The 16162-nt window shown below is 46.7% G+C and overlaps 1 protein-coding gene across 1 annotated transcript; it reads right to left on the bottom strand.

Annotated features, from left to right (window-relative positions):
- Window positions 1-4316: 4316 nt before the first annotated feature.
- Window positions 4317-15610, bottom strand: MRPL19 (mitochondrial ribosomal protein L19). The gene is made up of 6 exons (XM_048502127.1): window positions 15457-15610; window positions 14268-14382; window positions 11800-11918; window positions 8884-9018; window positions 7054-7235; window positions 4317-4643 (listed from the first exon to the last, which is right to left on the bottom strand). The coding sequence occupies exons 1-6, from the start codon at window positions 15593-15595 to the stop codon at window positions 4422-4424; spliced, it is 912 nt and encodes a 303-aa protein (XP_048358084.1). The 5' UTR covers window positions 15596-15610; the 3' UTR covers window positions 4317-4421.
- Between the last annotated feature and the right edge of the window lie 552 nt (window positions 15611-16162).

Below are 16162 nucleotides of genomic sequence, written 5' to 3'. Positions count from 1 at the left end.
TTGGGTGGCGGGACTCAGGCACGCGGGCCCCCCCACCGCATCAGTAACAGCATAGGCTCCAACTTGGGGCCCCTGGTTCGTTGCCTCCTTAGTTCCCTCTCCAACGCAGCCAGCTCTCTTACAGCCACGTATCTTGCGTGCTGATGCAAAGCAGCTTTTTCTCGCTCTAACTTAACCAGCGTTCGGCCCCGCTTAAGGGCTTTCAGTGAGTTCACTTTGCGCGGCGCATGTTTCGAACGCTGCCGCTGTAAATCCAGCGTCTGGACTGTTCCAGGACTTTATCATGGACTGACCAGATTCTGGGCATATTGTCGCTGGAGCGCCGCTTCTTTACCACGCCGTCCAACTCGAAGCTGGACTCTCTTTGCGCTAAGCTGTTCCCGTCTCGGTCCCTCTGCAGGCTTTCGCTTTGCTGGCAGCAACGTTCAGTTCCCGCCTCCTCCTCCCCATAGCTGGCGCTTCACGCGTTCCATGCCGCTATAGTATCTCGAAGTTTGCACTTCCTCATATCCCAGTCTCGGGCGGAGAGGAAACCGGTCCGGGTTGGGAATGGTAGGCTTCTTCAGACTCTTCGCCATCAGGAAGCTTAAGCCATCGGAGACACCGTAGTCCGCTGTCAGAATACCACCTGCGGGTTCCCCGAGTAATTCCCCAGCAGGTGCGGCCGCCGACCGGATGCTGTGGTCCGATTGGGAAGCGTACCGGATATTCCTCCCAACTTCCAGGTTGAGTCCCGTGTCCTTTTGGACGGGCCCTGGTGCTATGCCAATGGTTCTTTTTGGGGAGTTATCACCAAAATATCGAAGTCCAGGGAATCGCTTCAATGGATTCCTTCTGGTTGCCGCGATGAAAGTGTCGCTCATTGCTCTCCTCCATGACAGGGTTGCATCTGGAGGTTTGTAATCCACACGGTGAACGGTAGAGATCCGACCACAGGCGCCGATCCATGGATAACGTCTGCAACCACTCATGGAAGTTCCTATTGTCGCCGGGCTACCGCCCCTCGCTCCAACGGAGTAAAGCGAAGACTTCTCGCTGATACGTGAGGACGGGAAAGAGCCACCAGTTTAGGCCTCGCTTTCCCGTCAAGGTTTCTCCAGATCCAGAAGGGAAAGGTCGGAGCTCCTCTTTGGGGCTACCGCGACCTCCGTGAGTAACATTCAACCTTCCATCGCAAGACAAGAGAGGTCCACTGCACAAGAATATAGATGAATTCAAGATTCCTGCCACAATGTAAGGGAATTCCGCTAGACGAGAAATAAAAGGCTTCGAGGTAAAAGTCCATTGATTAAGACATCTTTAGAAAGTTTCGGTATTAACGCAGAGGGCAGGAATGACACTTTCCCGCCAGAAGCACAGGCTTAAGTAATACCATCTTCACCCCATCCCCCCTTCCTGCTTCCCATGGGAACAGAGTCTTCATCTCCCGCGCAACGATAAGGTCTCCGCCGATGCATCTGGCCCATCGCCCGGGCTGTGGAATGCACTCAACGTTACTTCACTATCAACACCATTGAATCCTTTACACACACCCCACCGCCCCCTCACAACGCCTACGGTGCTGCAGGACCATAATCAGCTCCACAGGGCCAATAAGATGTTTGACGGGTCATTTGGTTGAGGGCACCCATTGCCCACTATTCCTCTCCATGATTAATCTTGGCTATTGATGACCAACTGTGCAGCCTTCCACCCCTCTCGTTCTTTCTTGCCTTCTTTCTTCTTCCCTAGTCTTGGATAATGCTGTGAAGAACTGGGAAATACACTTTATAGGATGCTGCTGAATCTGCCATCAATAGACTCAAGTTTAGGTTTCAGTTGTAAGACTATAGTCGATTGTTAGTTTTAAATTTCAGAGCAAGGGAACCCAGGTATTGCTGGACTCTAGTCCAGCTCTGGAAGATGGGTGCCATTGCTTCTGCTGCCTTCTCCATGTATGAAGGAAAAGGCCAGGGGTGGGGGTGGGAATCCAGTACATTTAATAGTTGATTACAATTGAAAGCTGGCATTCAAAAACAAGCTAAGCTTCGGGGGGGGGGGAGGAGGAGGGGGGATAGATGTGTTACTGTAGTTGTAGAATAGTATTCTGGTCCAGTAGCCCCTTGGAGACCAGTAACATTTTTCAAGGTACAAGATTTCCTGAGTTAAAACTCATTTTGTCACATAACAAGAATTAAGGTTATGTGGTTCACTTCTCAAATAAGGGAAGAGTTTAAGAAGAGAGAAGGAGAAGAGTTTGGATTTATATCCCCCTTTTTCTCCTGCAGAGATTCAAAGGGGCTTACAATCTCCTTTCCCTTCCCCCCTCCCCAACAAACACCCTGTGAGGCAGGTGGGGCTGAGAGAGCTCCGAAGAACTGGGACTAACCCAAGGTCACCCAGCTGGCGTGTGTTGGAGTGAACAAGCTAATCTAGTTCACCAGATAAGCCTCCACAGCTCCAGTGGCAGAGTGGGGAATCAAACCCAGTTCTCCAGATTAGAGTTCACCTGCTCTTAACCACTACACCACGCTGACTAGAGGCTGCTAGTATTTAAAAACACTTTCCTGTTAGTAAGTTCCATTGAATAAAATGAGACATCTCAGTGGGACCAGTTTAGGCTTACGCCCTAAACTATGAACAGAAAAGTAAAAGGTACATTGTCTTCTTCATGCAGGAAAAGCTGGGATAGAAGCTGCTACAAATGTTCAAAGCAGAACTCCGTATATCCTCCTCTTCCTCTCATAGGATTTGCACAACATTTCTTTGATGATGAAACATCCTTCCGTTTTCTGCTATGTTGGCCTTTCCTGTAGACCTGCCACTGCCTGTGGGGTCATGCCCCAGTGGTGTGGTGGTTAAGAGGGTCAGTCACGGTTCTCTCAGAACTCTCTCAGCCCCACCTACCTCACAAAGTCTGTTGTGGGGAGAGGAAGGGAAGGAGTTCTGAGGCTCTTTAAGGAAGAAAAAAGTGGATATAAAAACTCTTCTTCTACTACTACTATTAATACCCAGAAACATTTTTTTTTCATCCGGGTAAGGTTGGAGAGTTTACGCCAGCACTCCAAAGGACACTCCAGCCTCTCTCTCTGCTGCATGTTATGTGGCCAGCCTGACAACAAGTATGGAAAACTAGACCATGGGTGGCTGAACCGCAGCTCATGTGTGGCTCGCAGCTGGGGAGGCCGGTCGATGGAGCGGGTCCCTCCTCTCCTGGCCTGTCCTTGCTCCAACGACGCTGCTGCTGCACTTTGCTACAGGACAGTGAGGCCAGAGGCTGGGCCCAGTGGGGGTCAGAGGCAGGAGGGCCTGGCTCACAGTCACCCTTTACAGTAAGTCCGCCGGGCCTTTGGAGGGACCAGCCGCTGAAATGGTCCCCCCCCCCCCCCAGTTGGCTCTTTCATCTGGGCCTATCATCTAATGGGACTCGCCGCCCTCCCTCTCTCGGGGAGAATTTTAAAAGTGGGGTTGGCGGACACCTCTATTATTGTTATCGCTGTTTTAAAGGTTTTAGTAACTTATTTGTAATCATATTTTATGTTGTACACTGCCCAGAGCCCTTTGGGGATGGGGCGGTATAAAAGTCCAAACAATCAATCAATCAATCAATCAATCAATCAATCAATCAATCAGCAAGCTTATTTTGCACCTTGTACAAAAGGATCCCCAATGTGGTGCCCACAGATATCAGGGCGCCTGCTGACACCTTCCCTGGATCCCACCAAGTGGGGGAGGCTGATGTGGCGCTCCTGCCCAGAAGGGCTTCTGCTTGGCTGTCAAGACTAAAATAGCATTTTTTGGCAGAAGCTGATAATGCTGTGATGTTTTGTCGAAGGCTTCCACGGCCGGACTCAACTGGTTGTGGTGGGTTTTCCGGGCTGTGTGGCCGTGGTCTGGTAGATCTTGTTCCTAATGTTTCGCCTGCATCAATGGCTGGCATCTTCGGAGGTGTATCACAGAGAGAAGTCTGTTACACAATGTGTGTTGCCCACTAAATATTCCTTTCTCACTGGACACAGTGTGTAACACAGACACATAGCCCGGAAAAACCCACAACAACCAATACAGCGATGGTTTTATTTTGTATTGACCTGTGCATTTCGCCTTTCCCTGTGTGTGGGGCCCCACTCTCATGGTGGCCATTTTATGGTTGTGCCCACCACCTTCCCATTAGAATTCCAAAACTGCCCACAGACTTAAAAGATGGTCAGCCCCATCTGATCAAAAGATAGAACGAACTCACAGAAGCAGGTAAAAGAAGCAAAGAGTTGCCATCACTTTGTACTGCACCCACACATAAGGTGGAGAAAGAAGCGCCAGATACTCAGCAGAAGCCGACCATTTCATGTGCTTATTTATTTCAGAGGCCTGCGTCAAAGAAACAGTCTACTAAAATGGACAGAGTTGGTCTTTCTGGAGAAAGTCTTCCGGGATTACATCACTTAGTTCTTCAGTTCTGCATTCACTTCTTCCCAAATTTTTTTTTCAAGTTTTGATGTATCATATTCTTTCATCATATCAAATTCTCTCCAAGGCATGCTCCATGCTTTCACTTTCTCGTGGTCTTTTTCCGTAAGATAAAAGTCAAAGTTGATGCCCTGGATGTTAAATTTTGGATGTTCCCAGTGTTTGGACCAAGGTCTGGGTTTCATCTTGACCTTCATCTAGCACAGTTGGAAGGAATGAAACTAAGTCAGAGCATCCATTTCACTGGGTTTCTTGGCAAATGTACTGCACGCCCCCTGGCTCCCAGTGACCTCCCATCAGAGGCAGTGACCAGCAGTGTCAGGAATGGTTACTCAACTCAACTCCCTTTACTGGCATAATAATACAATTCTACCAACAGATAATTCAGTCACCAAACGGGTAATGAAAATAAAATTATGAAGAGAGACGCCAGGCGCGGTGACCCGGCCGGTGAGGTACACCACTGGGCCTACTCCCAGGCAAGTGTTCTTGTACCCTAGGTCACTTTACAGTGCCATTCTTAGCAAAGTTACACCCTTGCAAGTCCATGAGCTTAGGAAGCTGTAACTTGGCTTCAGATGGTACCCTTTGACTGAGCAATGATCTGCCACCATTCACGAGACATCGCCTCGCGCCCCCCCCCCATTTGATTTCACCTTAACTTTGGCAGTAATTATGTCTGATCTACACATTTTCGCCCCCCCATACAACTTTCACAATAATAGTTTACAATTGTAGATCAGCTGCTACACCTTTTTCCATATCGTGCCAGAGTGCATAAATTGGTGGGCTGCACCCACTCTGTTTTTCCACTCAGGGCCACTGAACTTCGTCCCCCCCAGTTCCACCCCTCAGGCCTTTCATACAGGCAGGTCCCGCCTTTTTCATGCTCAAAGAGGACCCCTTTCCCTTTTCTCACCAGTAGAAAAGCTGGTTGGATCCAACTAAATATTCTTAATTTTTGCCCTGTTTTGCCCTGCAGACTACAGGCTTTAAAATATTTCAATCATAACAATAAAGAGGGCTTATAGGAGCAATTAATTACTATTGAGGGGTGTGTGGCAAAAGCAACAGTTAAAGGGATATTACAGAAGAATTGCCTGCTGGTAACATTTTTCCCCTTGTCCAATTCGCTATCAATTCTAATAACTACATAATATGGAATTGTCCAGGAGGGCATTTTGATAAAGGTGGTAGAGCTGAATTTTAACAAAATGGTTTGGAAACGTGTTCTTATAAAGGGAGCGGACTGTGAACTATACAACTTTATACAAGACGCCTTATTGTCTGTTTTCTGTTTTTATGCTTCTGGAACAGCATTTTTTACATGGTGTTAACATTCCCTGGATAATATACCTTATTCTTTGTTTAAAGTTTTTCTAAATCCTTTGATTGTATTGACTCATACTATGTAATCTGCCCTGACTCTCGGTGAGACAGGCATGATGGAAATAAAGTAAAATAAAAATAAATAAATGAAATACTTAATCCTAGTGACAGGTATTTTGATTCCGTTTAGTTTGGTTACACTCCTGTGTCAGAAACTAAGCACAGATATGCTTGAAGACAACCTGGAAACTGCAACTGATCCAGCTGGACTAGCCGCCAGGAATGCACAGACCTTCATCACCCACCCATTTGTCCTTCTATATGTCCCCATGAAGAAGAAGAAGAGGAGGAGGAGGAGTTTGGATTTATATCCCCCCTTTCTCTCCTGTAGGAGCAGCAAAAAGGGGCTTACAATCTCCTTGCCCTTCCCCCCCTCACAACAAACACCCTGTGAGGAGGTGGGGCTGAAAGAGCTCCGAGAAGCTGTGACTAACCCAAGGTCACCCAGCTGGCATGTGTGGGAGTGCCCAGGCTAATCTGAATTCCCCAGGTAAGCCTCCACAGCTCAGGCAGCAGAGTGGGGAATCAAACCTGGTTCCTCCAGATTAGATACACGAGCTCTTAACCTCCTAGGCTCATCAGGCATCCATCTGCTGCTTAGCTCACTCCTTCGGGCGGCCTGTCCGGCACCGACCACAGTCCAGGCTTCTCCCCTTGTGGAACTATCTCTGCTGAAAAGCTTCCTGAAAGGGGGGGGGGCACTGCCATGCCTGCCTGTTTGCTCTGATGGTGTGAACAGCAAGCGTCCCTGAAGGGGAGAAAGGAATGGGGCTGGCAATTCCGCTTCTGGGTTTACCTGGGAATGCTTTCAAGTAGTACTGTCACCACCTCAAACCATGAGGAAAGATGAGATGTAGATGTTTTAATTAATATGCAAATAAAGCGAAAACATTTTTCCTCTGAGGAAGCCCTGCCATGCTCCAGAGCTGGGAAAGGCTTTGCCTAACCATGGCGATCAATAACATGGAAGCATTTTTATTTGCTGTCAGGAAGTAACTCTGGTGTGGGTTGCCATCTGCAATGGACAATGTTGCCTATGAGGTGGTTGGCAGCTCCCTTTGAATGGGCAGCCGTCTCGTAGCCTATCTGGAGGCCTCTGCCAGTAGCACAACTCCGGAGCACACACTGGTGCAGAACTGATTCTCCAAGCAACTGTTTTAGGTTTTTGCAAAATGAGTTTGTGGCACAAGTATTTGCCAAGAACAGACTTCCATTTACCTTGTTGACAGGAACTTCTTCATTAGTTGCAACTGGTACAGGCACCATGTTAACGTCAACAGCGCTGTATTCAGGAAGTGCATCTCGTAAATACATCAAGTTCTCATCTAGCCTCTTCTCCAGCCTTAGCACCCGGATCTCTTGGATGACAGGGCTGTACAATTCATGGCAGATTTCAACTCCTGAAGTTGAAAGATACAGCTGGAGTCCAGTTTTATTTATACAGTTATGGATATTGCAGTCTCAGACAAGTAAGGTAACAATGAAACCTCACACAGTCCAACTTTGGTTCATGTAAAAATATGACCTTTGAAATCACACAGCAGCAAAAAAACCCCCAACAACAACTAATTTGCTAGTCAGAAATAAAATTCAGAGCTGCCAATAGTCAGAGATAAAAAAAAGATACGGCTGTCTCTTTAGATAAACAGTCTAACCTTTTAAAAAAAACTAGATATATCACACCATGAAGCCTTCATAAAAACTTACAGATATGCTAATGCCCACTTTCAGCAATATTTACATTCAGCAATTGCACCTGAATGACTTTATACTCCAATAAAGTCAAACTGGAAATAACTGAGTGCATACAAAGTGCCATCAAGTAACAGCCAACTTATGGTGACCCCAAAAGGGTTTTTGAGGCCAGAGATGAACAGAGGTGGTTTGCCATTGCCTGTCTTTGCATAGTTACCTGTTAGACCTTGAATCAATAAACGAACTCTGTATCGTTGATCAGAAGTGTTTACTGGAAGGCAATGAAGCACCCAGCTTGTGAAAAGCTAGTTCTGGCAAACCTGGCTTTTGATACTTCCTTTATTCAGAAACAACCCCACCCCCTCCTGTTTTCTTAAAGAATGTGAGAAAGAGTTACTTTAGAGCCAAGAAACCCCAAAGTCGACAAAAGTTAGAGATAAAGTCACCTGGCCTCCTGCCCCCACAGAGCAACGGAAACATTCCGTTTCCCATAGAAGTAGAAGGTGTCAGTGTGAAGCCATAAAGCGTGTGAAGCCATAAAGAAGAAATCAAGGAAAGAATGTCCCATTACAGCAGTGGTAACATATAGCAGACTGGTTATATATATATCTTGTAGAGATTACCATTGAGGTTAGAATTGTCAGGCCTGCGACATACTTAGCCTGACAGCTGGCACGTACACAGCTTGGGAGCAGACGGCCCAACTATTATCAGTGCCCAAGGCCACGGGGCCTCTTTCATTCGCTTGCAATGAAACTAGCAATAGTGCTCAATGGCTACTTCTTATCTGCCTTCCTGAAGGAGAAGCCTGCCTGTCCCGAAAACAATGTCTCTTTCTCATGCTGTTATTATGGGAATGTGAGGGAGGGGGGATTCTGGAATGAGTCAAACTGTAACTATACTTGGGGCCAGAGAGCCAAACCCCAGTTTCGGCTATTTGGCCGTTGGGATGACACGGCTCTTGAATCTACCTTGAGTCTTATTACTGACTGGAGTACCAGACCCTCACAAGGATGCACCTCCAGCTACTAGAGAACAGTCACCACTACATTGAGCTGGGAATGCATCTCAATCAACTAGGTGCCATCCCTGACACTGCCCTGGACTTCCCCGGTGGTTTCTTATCCAAACACTCACTAGGGCTGACCCCACTTAGCTTCCGAGATAGGACGGGTTCGGGGCAGGCTGAACCATGCAAGTCAGAGCACTGGAAGGATGCACTGGAATTTATTTTTTACACAACTACATAATGATTGCAGAGAGCAGGTCGAATTAATGTTTGCTGCCAGCTGCTTCAGACATCCTGAGTCGAATGCCATCTCTTTCAAGAGACACATTCAAACGTTTACTCACCCTGTCCTTCTATTATGTTCCGAAGTATGAAGGTTGCACCAAGTCCGTTTCCTGAGCGCTGGATACACAGGCCTACGAAAGTGCTCTTCTTCCCGTGGGCATAAGGATCTGCTGTGGTGACAGAAAGAATACTTCCTGCCGGAAAACAAAGAATTCTTTTAATGCCAACTTCTCTGCTGGTCTGACTGTGCAAACGACTGCTTGGCATACATGTGGCAGAAGCACAAATAGCTGGACTCAGATGATGTGCATGTGATATTATCAAGCCTTGGCCCCCGTTGAAATTTATGCCACTAAAGCAGTCTGTGGCAGGATGCTGCTTAGTATCAGAAACGGAAGCCCCATGATTCTCCCAAGTGCTCCCTTTGTGCACCCTGCAGAGGGACAGCCAGTGTCCAAAGAGCAGCCAGTAAGCCCCATTATACAGGCTGCTGTGTTGCTATGAGGAACACAGTCTCGTCCAGAGACCCAGCATGGTGTAGTGGTGAAGAGTAGGTGCACTCTAATCTGGAGAACCGGGTTTGAATCCCCCCTCTGCCACTGGAGCTGTGGAGGCTTATCTGGGGCTGACCTCCCTCCCGTCTGTTTTTAATTGGAGATGCCAAGGATTGAACCTGGGACCTTCTGCATGCAAAGCCCCAAAGCGTCACGGCTCCTCTCCGAGTCAGACCAGTCATTCAGGCCACACAACGACTGCACAGGCAGTCGGCGGAAGCTACCGTATATACTTGCGTATAAGCCGACCCGCATATAAGCCGAGGCACCCAATTTTACCTCAAAAAACTGGGACATTTTATTGACTCGCATATAAGCTGAGGGTGGGAAAGATCCATCAGGAGGCAGGGTGCTGAGCCGGCAAAGGAGCCACAGCTGGAGGAAAGGAGCGCCCCAGAAGCCTTTGGGAAGCTTTTTAAGGAGGGGCGAGGCGGGCGCACACGGATCTGGGGAGAGGGAAAGTGCTGAAGGCAGGAGAAAGCGAAGCAGAGAATGCCTCGTCCCGCTCTCTAACTCAGCTTTCTTTTTTGAAGGCTCCCAGTTTAAGGCGTGGTTTCAGGGAAGCTGCCGGCTTTCTTTCTTGCAGGCTCTAAGTCTACAGGGAAGCTGCTGTTCGGGGCAGCCTGTTCTATGGTTTTCTTAAAAGGGCAATGCGACGCATGAATAAGCAGTGTGTGTGTGTGTGTGTGACCTGCTTATAAGCCGAGGGGGGGATGTTTCAGCCTAAAAAAAGGCTGAAAATTTCGGCTTATACGCGACTTTATATGGTATGTGTTCTGTATAAATAGCAGCCTTCAAACACAATTTAAGTTGAAAACAGATGAAGGCAGGCAAAACCTACCAGATAAGCTAGGATTTTTTTCAGCTTTTCAAGGCCTTGAAATGCACGTGGGGCATCAACATGTAAAGGGTTGGAGCTGTGATTTCCAGACAGATGCTTATGGTTTTATTTTCTCCCATTGAGGAAAAGGGTGAAGGATTTGTTTGCTCTAAACTAGAAACAGTGTATAACAGCAACTGCTATTTGTTTTGTGACACAGATATCCTAGTGTGGCACTTAATACACTTGAGTGTTAGTGGTCTATTGTGGCCAGCATGATTTTCTTATTTTGGCTGATCTTTTGTGAAGTTTTGCATTTTCTGCAAAAAGTTAAATCTTATCTATTTTATTGTATATATTTTACTAGCAGGATATCCGTGCTTCGCTTTGCATACTTCATCACAGGCTCTCTATGAATTTTGGGGTGACATTCAGCATACTTCTTTACAGCCTGTTTGTGAACTTTGGGGTGACATGCAGCATATTTTCTCACAGCCTGTCTATGGATTGATGGGTTGGTTTTCGCATATTTTGCAGAAGCTTCCTGTAGTTGTCTTTTTCTAATGCAATGAGTAAATAGCTTTCTGCGTTTAATTCCTCTTCTCCCTTCAGTAGTTTCAGCAGAAGGAACAGGTTCATATGCGTTGAGGAGGGCGGTGTTAGAATGCAGTTGGTGCACCATTGGATCAATTGTGCTTGTTGTTTGGTAGGCATTAGCAGAACTTGTCGATGCGACAAATGGAGTTAGAGCTTCAAAGTGCCCTTCATTAAAATGTCCTGTGAAACGAAGCTATCTATATATAAACGCGAAATACCACTCACTGACTGACACATCAAAAGAACTCAAAACCATCGGAAATACCATGTTGAAGGACATGAAACTCATGGTGTTTAACTGTCACCCTTAGAATGCTCATGCAGATGGCCAGAGTTGAACAGTAAATATCTAATAAGTCGAGTGGAAGTGAATATTTTGGAAAATTCTTTCTTAGTGAGCACCTGAAGCACATAACGAACTGGTGTGCCAAATTTCAACTTTGTAGTTTCGGTGGTTTTGGAGTTCTTTTGATGAGTCAGTCAGTCAGTGAGTGGTATTTCGTGTTTATATATATAGATAGATTTGCTTTTTTCCTAGCAAGCATTTTTTAAAATTGTGTTTTAAACTTTTGGCATTGTCTGTTCTTTTAAAAATACTTTCTATTTTTTCATGTTTCAGGATTTGTATCAACAATTATTCTTGATGTATAAGTACGTATACTGTAAATAAAATGTATACTCATGTATACTGTATATTGCATACTGAGAACTAATCAGTCCAGTGGCTTTTAGTTTAAAGTAAATTCAAGGCTTGTGTTTTTAAATTTGTATTTTAAGTGCATTTGATAATAATTTGATTTATTTTGTTTAATTCATTTTTAGATTGTTGTTGCTCAGCCTTTGTGATACTTAACAAAATTATTTTGCCAGGAGATCTAACTGTTCTGTTTGTTAATATCTATTAAACTGAACACCCAACAGTACAGTTAGAAATTTTCAGAACCATCTTTATAGGGTACCCTGATGCCACCATTGTGCTGTATGTATTGTAAATGCCTACTGACCAACATAGAACTCTGGAATGTTCAGTACTTTTCTCCTCTGGATCATATCTCTCCTTTCAAGGTAGAATTTGAAAGGATCTGTTCTTCCTCGGGGCGGAATGAATTCGGGACTCAAGAATCTGTCAAACACAACGTGAAAGCCATTAAGAAACAGTGCCGTGTCATTCAGTGTCTTAAGAAGCACATGATTTATTTAGAAAATGTTTGTGCCACCTCTGGGGAACCCAGTAATCCAAGCAGCAGAACTGTATCTAAATTTTAAAGTCAAAAGACTGCGTGAAAACCACTAGTAATGAACTGAAAACAACATTTATTAGAACTCCATACACCAGAATGTGTTAAGGTACCAGATGTGCCGAATGAGATAACAGCCAAATAATCTACTAAATGAGAAGGAGAGGAGGCAGTTCCCTTCTACTACAAACTCTCACGTGGCTCTAAAGCAGTGGTTCTCAACCTTCCTAATGCTGCAACCCTCTAATACAGTTCCTCATGTTGTGGTGACCCCCAACCCAACATTTATCCATTTTACAGATGGAGAACACTGATGTAGAGAGTCTTAGGCGACCCCAGTAAAAGGGTCATTCGACCCCCAAAGGTGTTGTGACCCACAGGTTGAGAACCACTGGCTTAAAGCAAGAGTAGTGTAATCAAACCTTATCTCAGCGTCAAAGTGCTCACAATCTAAATTAAAAGCAACTGGATAACTTTATGTAAACTTATAAATGCAACAAAGACAAAACACAAACAACTGTTTCATAGTGCTGTAACGCCTCTGTAAAAGCTGAAATCTAGGTAACGCCAAAAAAAAAAAAAAAAAAAAAGCTGGCAAGAAGTACCTTGGAGCATAAACTCCAGGCAGAAAAAAAACATTTCAACAGAAAAAATAAACAGGGTCTCTGATGTGAAATAAGAGACCCTGATTATTTATTCTGTAGAAACTGATACACTTTGTTGAGCCCTTTTTCTGTCTGATGTTTATGCTCCAAGACTGTGAAGGTTAGTGAAGAAAGCAAGGGGTGTGCATATGTGTGTGTGTGTCCCAGATGCCTGCTTTTCGTTTGTGTGGCTTTTTGAGGAACTGCTACAACTGGCAACTCAGCTGCAGCAGACAAAAGGCTGCATGGGATGTGGAGGAGACTTGAGCCTCCAACCATTGGCCAAGGACCAGCAGCAGCCCCTAATCTATTAACTCACCCTTTTGTGGGGAGCACAAGCCCACCTGGAGAGGTTGACTCCTCAGTCTGCAAACAGCCGTCTCACTGAACATCAACAACTCCATCTTGCCTGGATGGAGCTTCAGTTTGCAACACAAGTAAGTCTCAAGGGCAATTGACTTCTAACTAAGGCTAGATGTTAAATATATGCTGCTGCCAGTCAATTATTAAGCTTAGGCCTGCCCAAGACTCAGCCTGCACAAAAGTCACGCCCTCTGATCTAAGCTCTACATCCTGCTGTTAGCAATGAAGGCACTTCTCATCAGAGAACTATTCTCCGCTTTGGCATTTAACATGTTCTAAGTCCAAACCAGACATCTGAAAGTGGCACCAAGGCTTGAATGAAGCCTGAATTAGAGTCCTGTGGCTACTTACAAGGACTAACATTCCTTATGGCGTACATTTTTGCAGACAAGGGTTAGTTCATTAAATGCATGATGCATTCTCCTCAGCATGCAGTGGGGAAATCTGGATGGCTCAGGCTGGCCTGATCTGGGAGGCTGAGAAGACCCTGGTTAATATGTGGATAGGAAACGACTCAGGAAGTCCCGCGTTGCTATGCAGAGGCAGGCAATGGCAAACCACTGCTGAATGCCTCTTGATTTGAAAACTCTATAGGGTCAATGTAAGTTGGCTGCAACTTCATTGCACTTTTCACACACAGAGACATCATTCACACCAACAACACTGCTGCAGGACATCAAAGAGTCATGCGCATTAAGTACTTGAAAGAATTTGTGCACATCTTTGGAGGCTGGTAAGCACCAGCTCTCTTTTATTTTTCGCCACCAAGTTACAGTTGACTTATGGTGACCCCTGGTAACATTTGCAAGGCAAGAGATGTTCAGAGTTGGTTTGCCACTGTCTGCACTGTAACCCTGGACTCCTTGGTAGTCTCCCATCCAAATACAGACCAAAGTTAGCTTCTAAGATCTGGTAAGGAGATCAGGCTAGCTGGAGCTATCCAGGTGAAGGCCATATCGTTTTTATAGCCCCCTTTTTCTCTGAGGAGTCTCAAAGTGGACTACAAATGCCTTCTCCCCAGCTCCGCCCACCAGGCACAGTGTGATGTAAATATGGCTGAGAGAGTTTTGAGAGAACTATGACTAGTCCAAGACCACCCAGCAGGCTTCTAAACTATTAGGGCCTTTCAGTGTCCTCCATTCCTTGGATTCACATAATTTTCCTGCTCAGAGTGCCCTTCCTACTAGGCCTTTGCATTACCAAGAAAATGCAGATGAATTTTTTTACCGTCTTTCTGCTGCAAGAGGTTTTGATTCATCAACAATGACTGGCTTTGGAGGCGGCTTAAATTTTGGTTGCTGTCCATCTTTACAGTTGAGAAAGGCTGAGGCAGAAAAGAACCCTTCAAGAGACAAAACAACTATTAGTTTCAAGCTCAGTGGAAACTAAAAACATCTTCCCTCTCCTTGATGCTTCATGCAGTTGATACATAAATTAGTTCCAGGAATTGTCGAAGGCTTTCACGGCTGGAATCACTTGGGCGCTGTGTGGTTTCCGGGCTGTATGGCCGTGTTCTAGCAGCATTCTCTCCTGACGTTTCGCCTGCGTCTGTGGCTGGCATCTTCAGAGGATCTTCAGAAGATGCCAGCTACAGATGCAGGCGAAACGTCAGGAGAGAATGCTGCTAGAACACGGCCATACAGCCCGGAAACCACACAGCGCCCAAGTTCCAGGAATCCTTCATGATGGTTTTCTGGTTGGGCCAGATGGCCTTCCAGTTCAATTTTGTGTATATTTACCAGGAAGATCACTACGTCCTATGGGACTACATTCACGTACGCATGCTCGAGCTCGCAGCCCTACATGAACAAAAACCAGATACTGTGAACTGTTCAGTTAAGGTCCTATTTCCTGCTACACCTTAAAACCGCTTTTCATACTTCCAGGGTTGCTTCGAAAGCTACCCAGGGAACAACTACATCAATTTCATAAAGAACAAGATCTGTTACATTTTGAATAATTACACTGCTTTTAAGGGCACGCAGTCTCAGAAGATAGCAAATGAAATAAATACAGTTAAACGTTTGTTAAAAGAGAGGTATTGCAACGTGTGGCCCCTCTCCTTGCTTCCCAGGTGTCTTTCTACTTGCAGCGACCTCATCTAATAGGGGACACACATTCCCAAGGGTGACCCAGCAACGCAAAGGGGCGCAGCACAATCTCTCCCCAGCAGCATTTCAGCGGCTCCGTCCTCTGGTCCGTGCCAGTGAGGATTAGCCAGGCCCGAGGGGGTCCCAATGCGCAAGGAAAGCGGGCCAGAACCGCGCCTCCCCTCCCCTCCCCTCCCCTCCCGCCCGCCGCCCTCCCTCTGCGGAGCCGCAGAGGCAAGACCCCGCGGGGGCTCCACGGGAGGGGTCTGCCGGGGGAATGAAATGGGGACGGGAGCGGCGAGAGGCCGCAGCCGCCGGGAACTTACTCGTGCAGGCGCCTCGCGTCGCCCAGGTTTTCCTGCAGGCAACCGCCATGCCAACAGCGGGCAAGACCTTCACCGACAACAAGGACGCATGCGTAGAAGACCCATCTAGAGACGGCAGCCGCAAAGAGACAAATGTCATCAAACGCCAACGGTCCGAAAGGGGCGTGCGATAAATCGAAGGAACTTCAGGATGGATGAAGCGCAAGAAAGCCAGGTGGGGCAGCTGCGCATGCGCCGCGGGTCCTCTTTCCCGTGTGAATACGCGGCGGGGTTGGGTCTACTAATGATGGGTTCGTTCTTAAAACCGCACCGCAGCCCTCTTCCCCCTTGAATGTTTCCAGGCTGTTTCCAGGCCTTATCTCATCTCCCCAATCAGCGTTGCAAACCTCCAGGCGGTGACTGGAGATCTCCCGCCAGTCCAGCTAATCTCCAGGCGAAAGGAGTCAGTTCCCCGGGAGAAAATGGCTGCTCTGGGAGGTGGGCTCAGTGGCATTGCCCCCCCCCCGGCTGAAGTCACTCCCCTCCCCAAACCCAGCTTCCCCCAGGCTCCTCCAGCCCAAATCCCCCAGGTATTTCCTTAGGGTCTTCCCCGGGGAAGCTTTTCCCGCAAAACTGTAACCCTACTAAGCCAGCTTGCACAAGCAGAAGTCAGTAGGTGGGGAGCGGGAACATGAACTGGTTGCAAAACAAAGGTTGGGCATTATTT

The sequence above is a fragment of the Sphaerodactylus townsendi genome, linkage group LG01, assembly GCF_021028975.2.
Source record: "Sphaerodactylus townsendi isolate TG3544 linkage group LG01, MPM_Stown_v2.3, whole genome shotgun sequence".
Classification (NCBI taxonomy): domain Eukaryota; kingdom Metazoa; phylum Chordata; class Lepidosauria; order Squamata; family Sphaerodactylidae; genus Sphaerodactylus; species Sphaerodactylus townsendi.
This window is presented reverse-complemented; position numbering and strand designations above follow the sequence as displayed.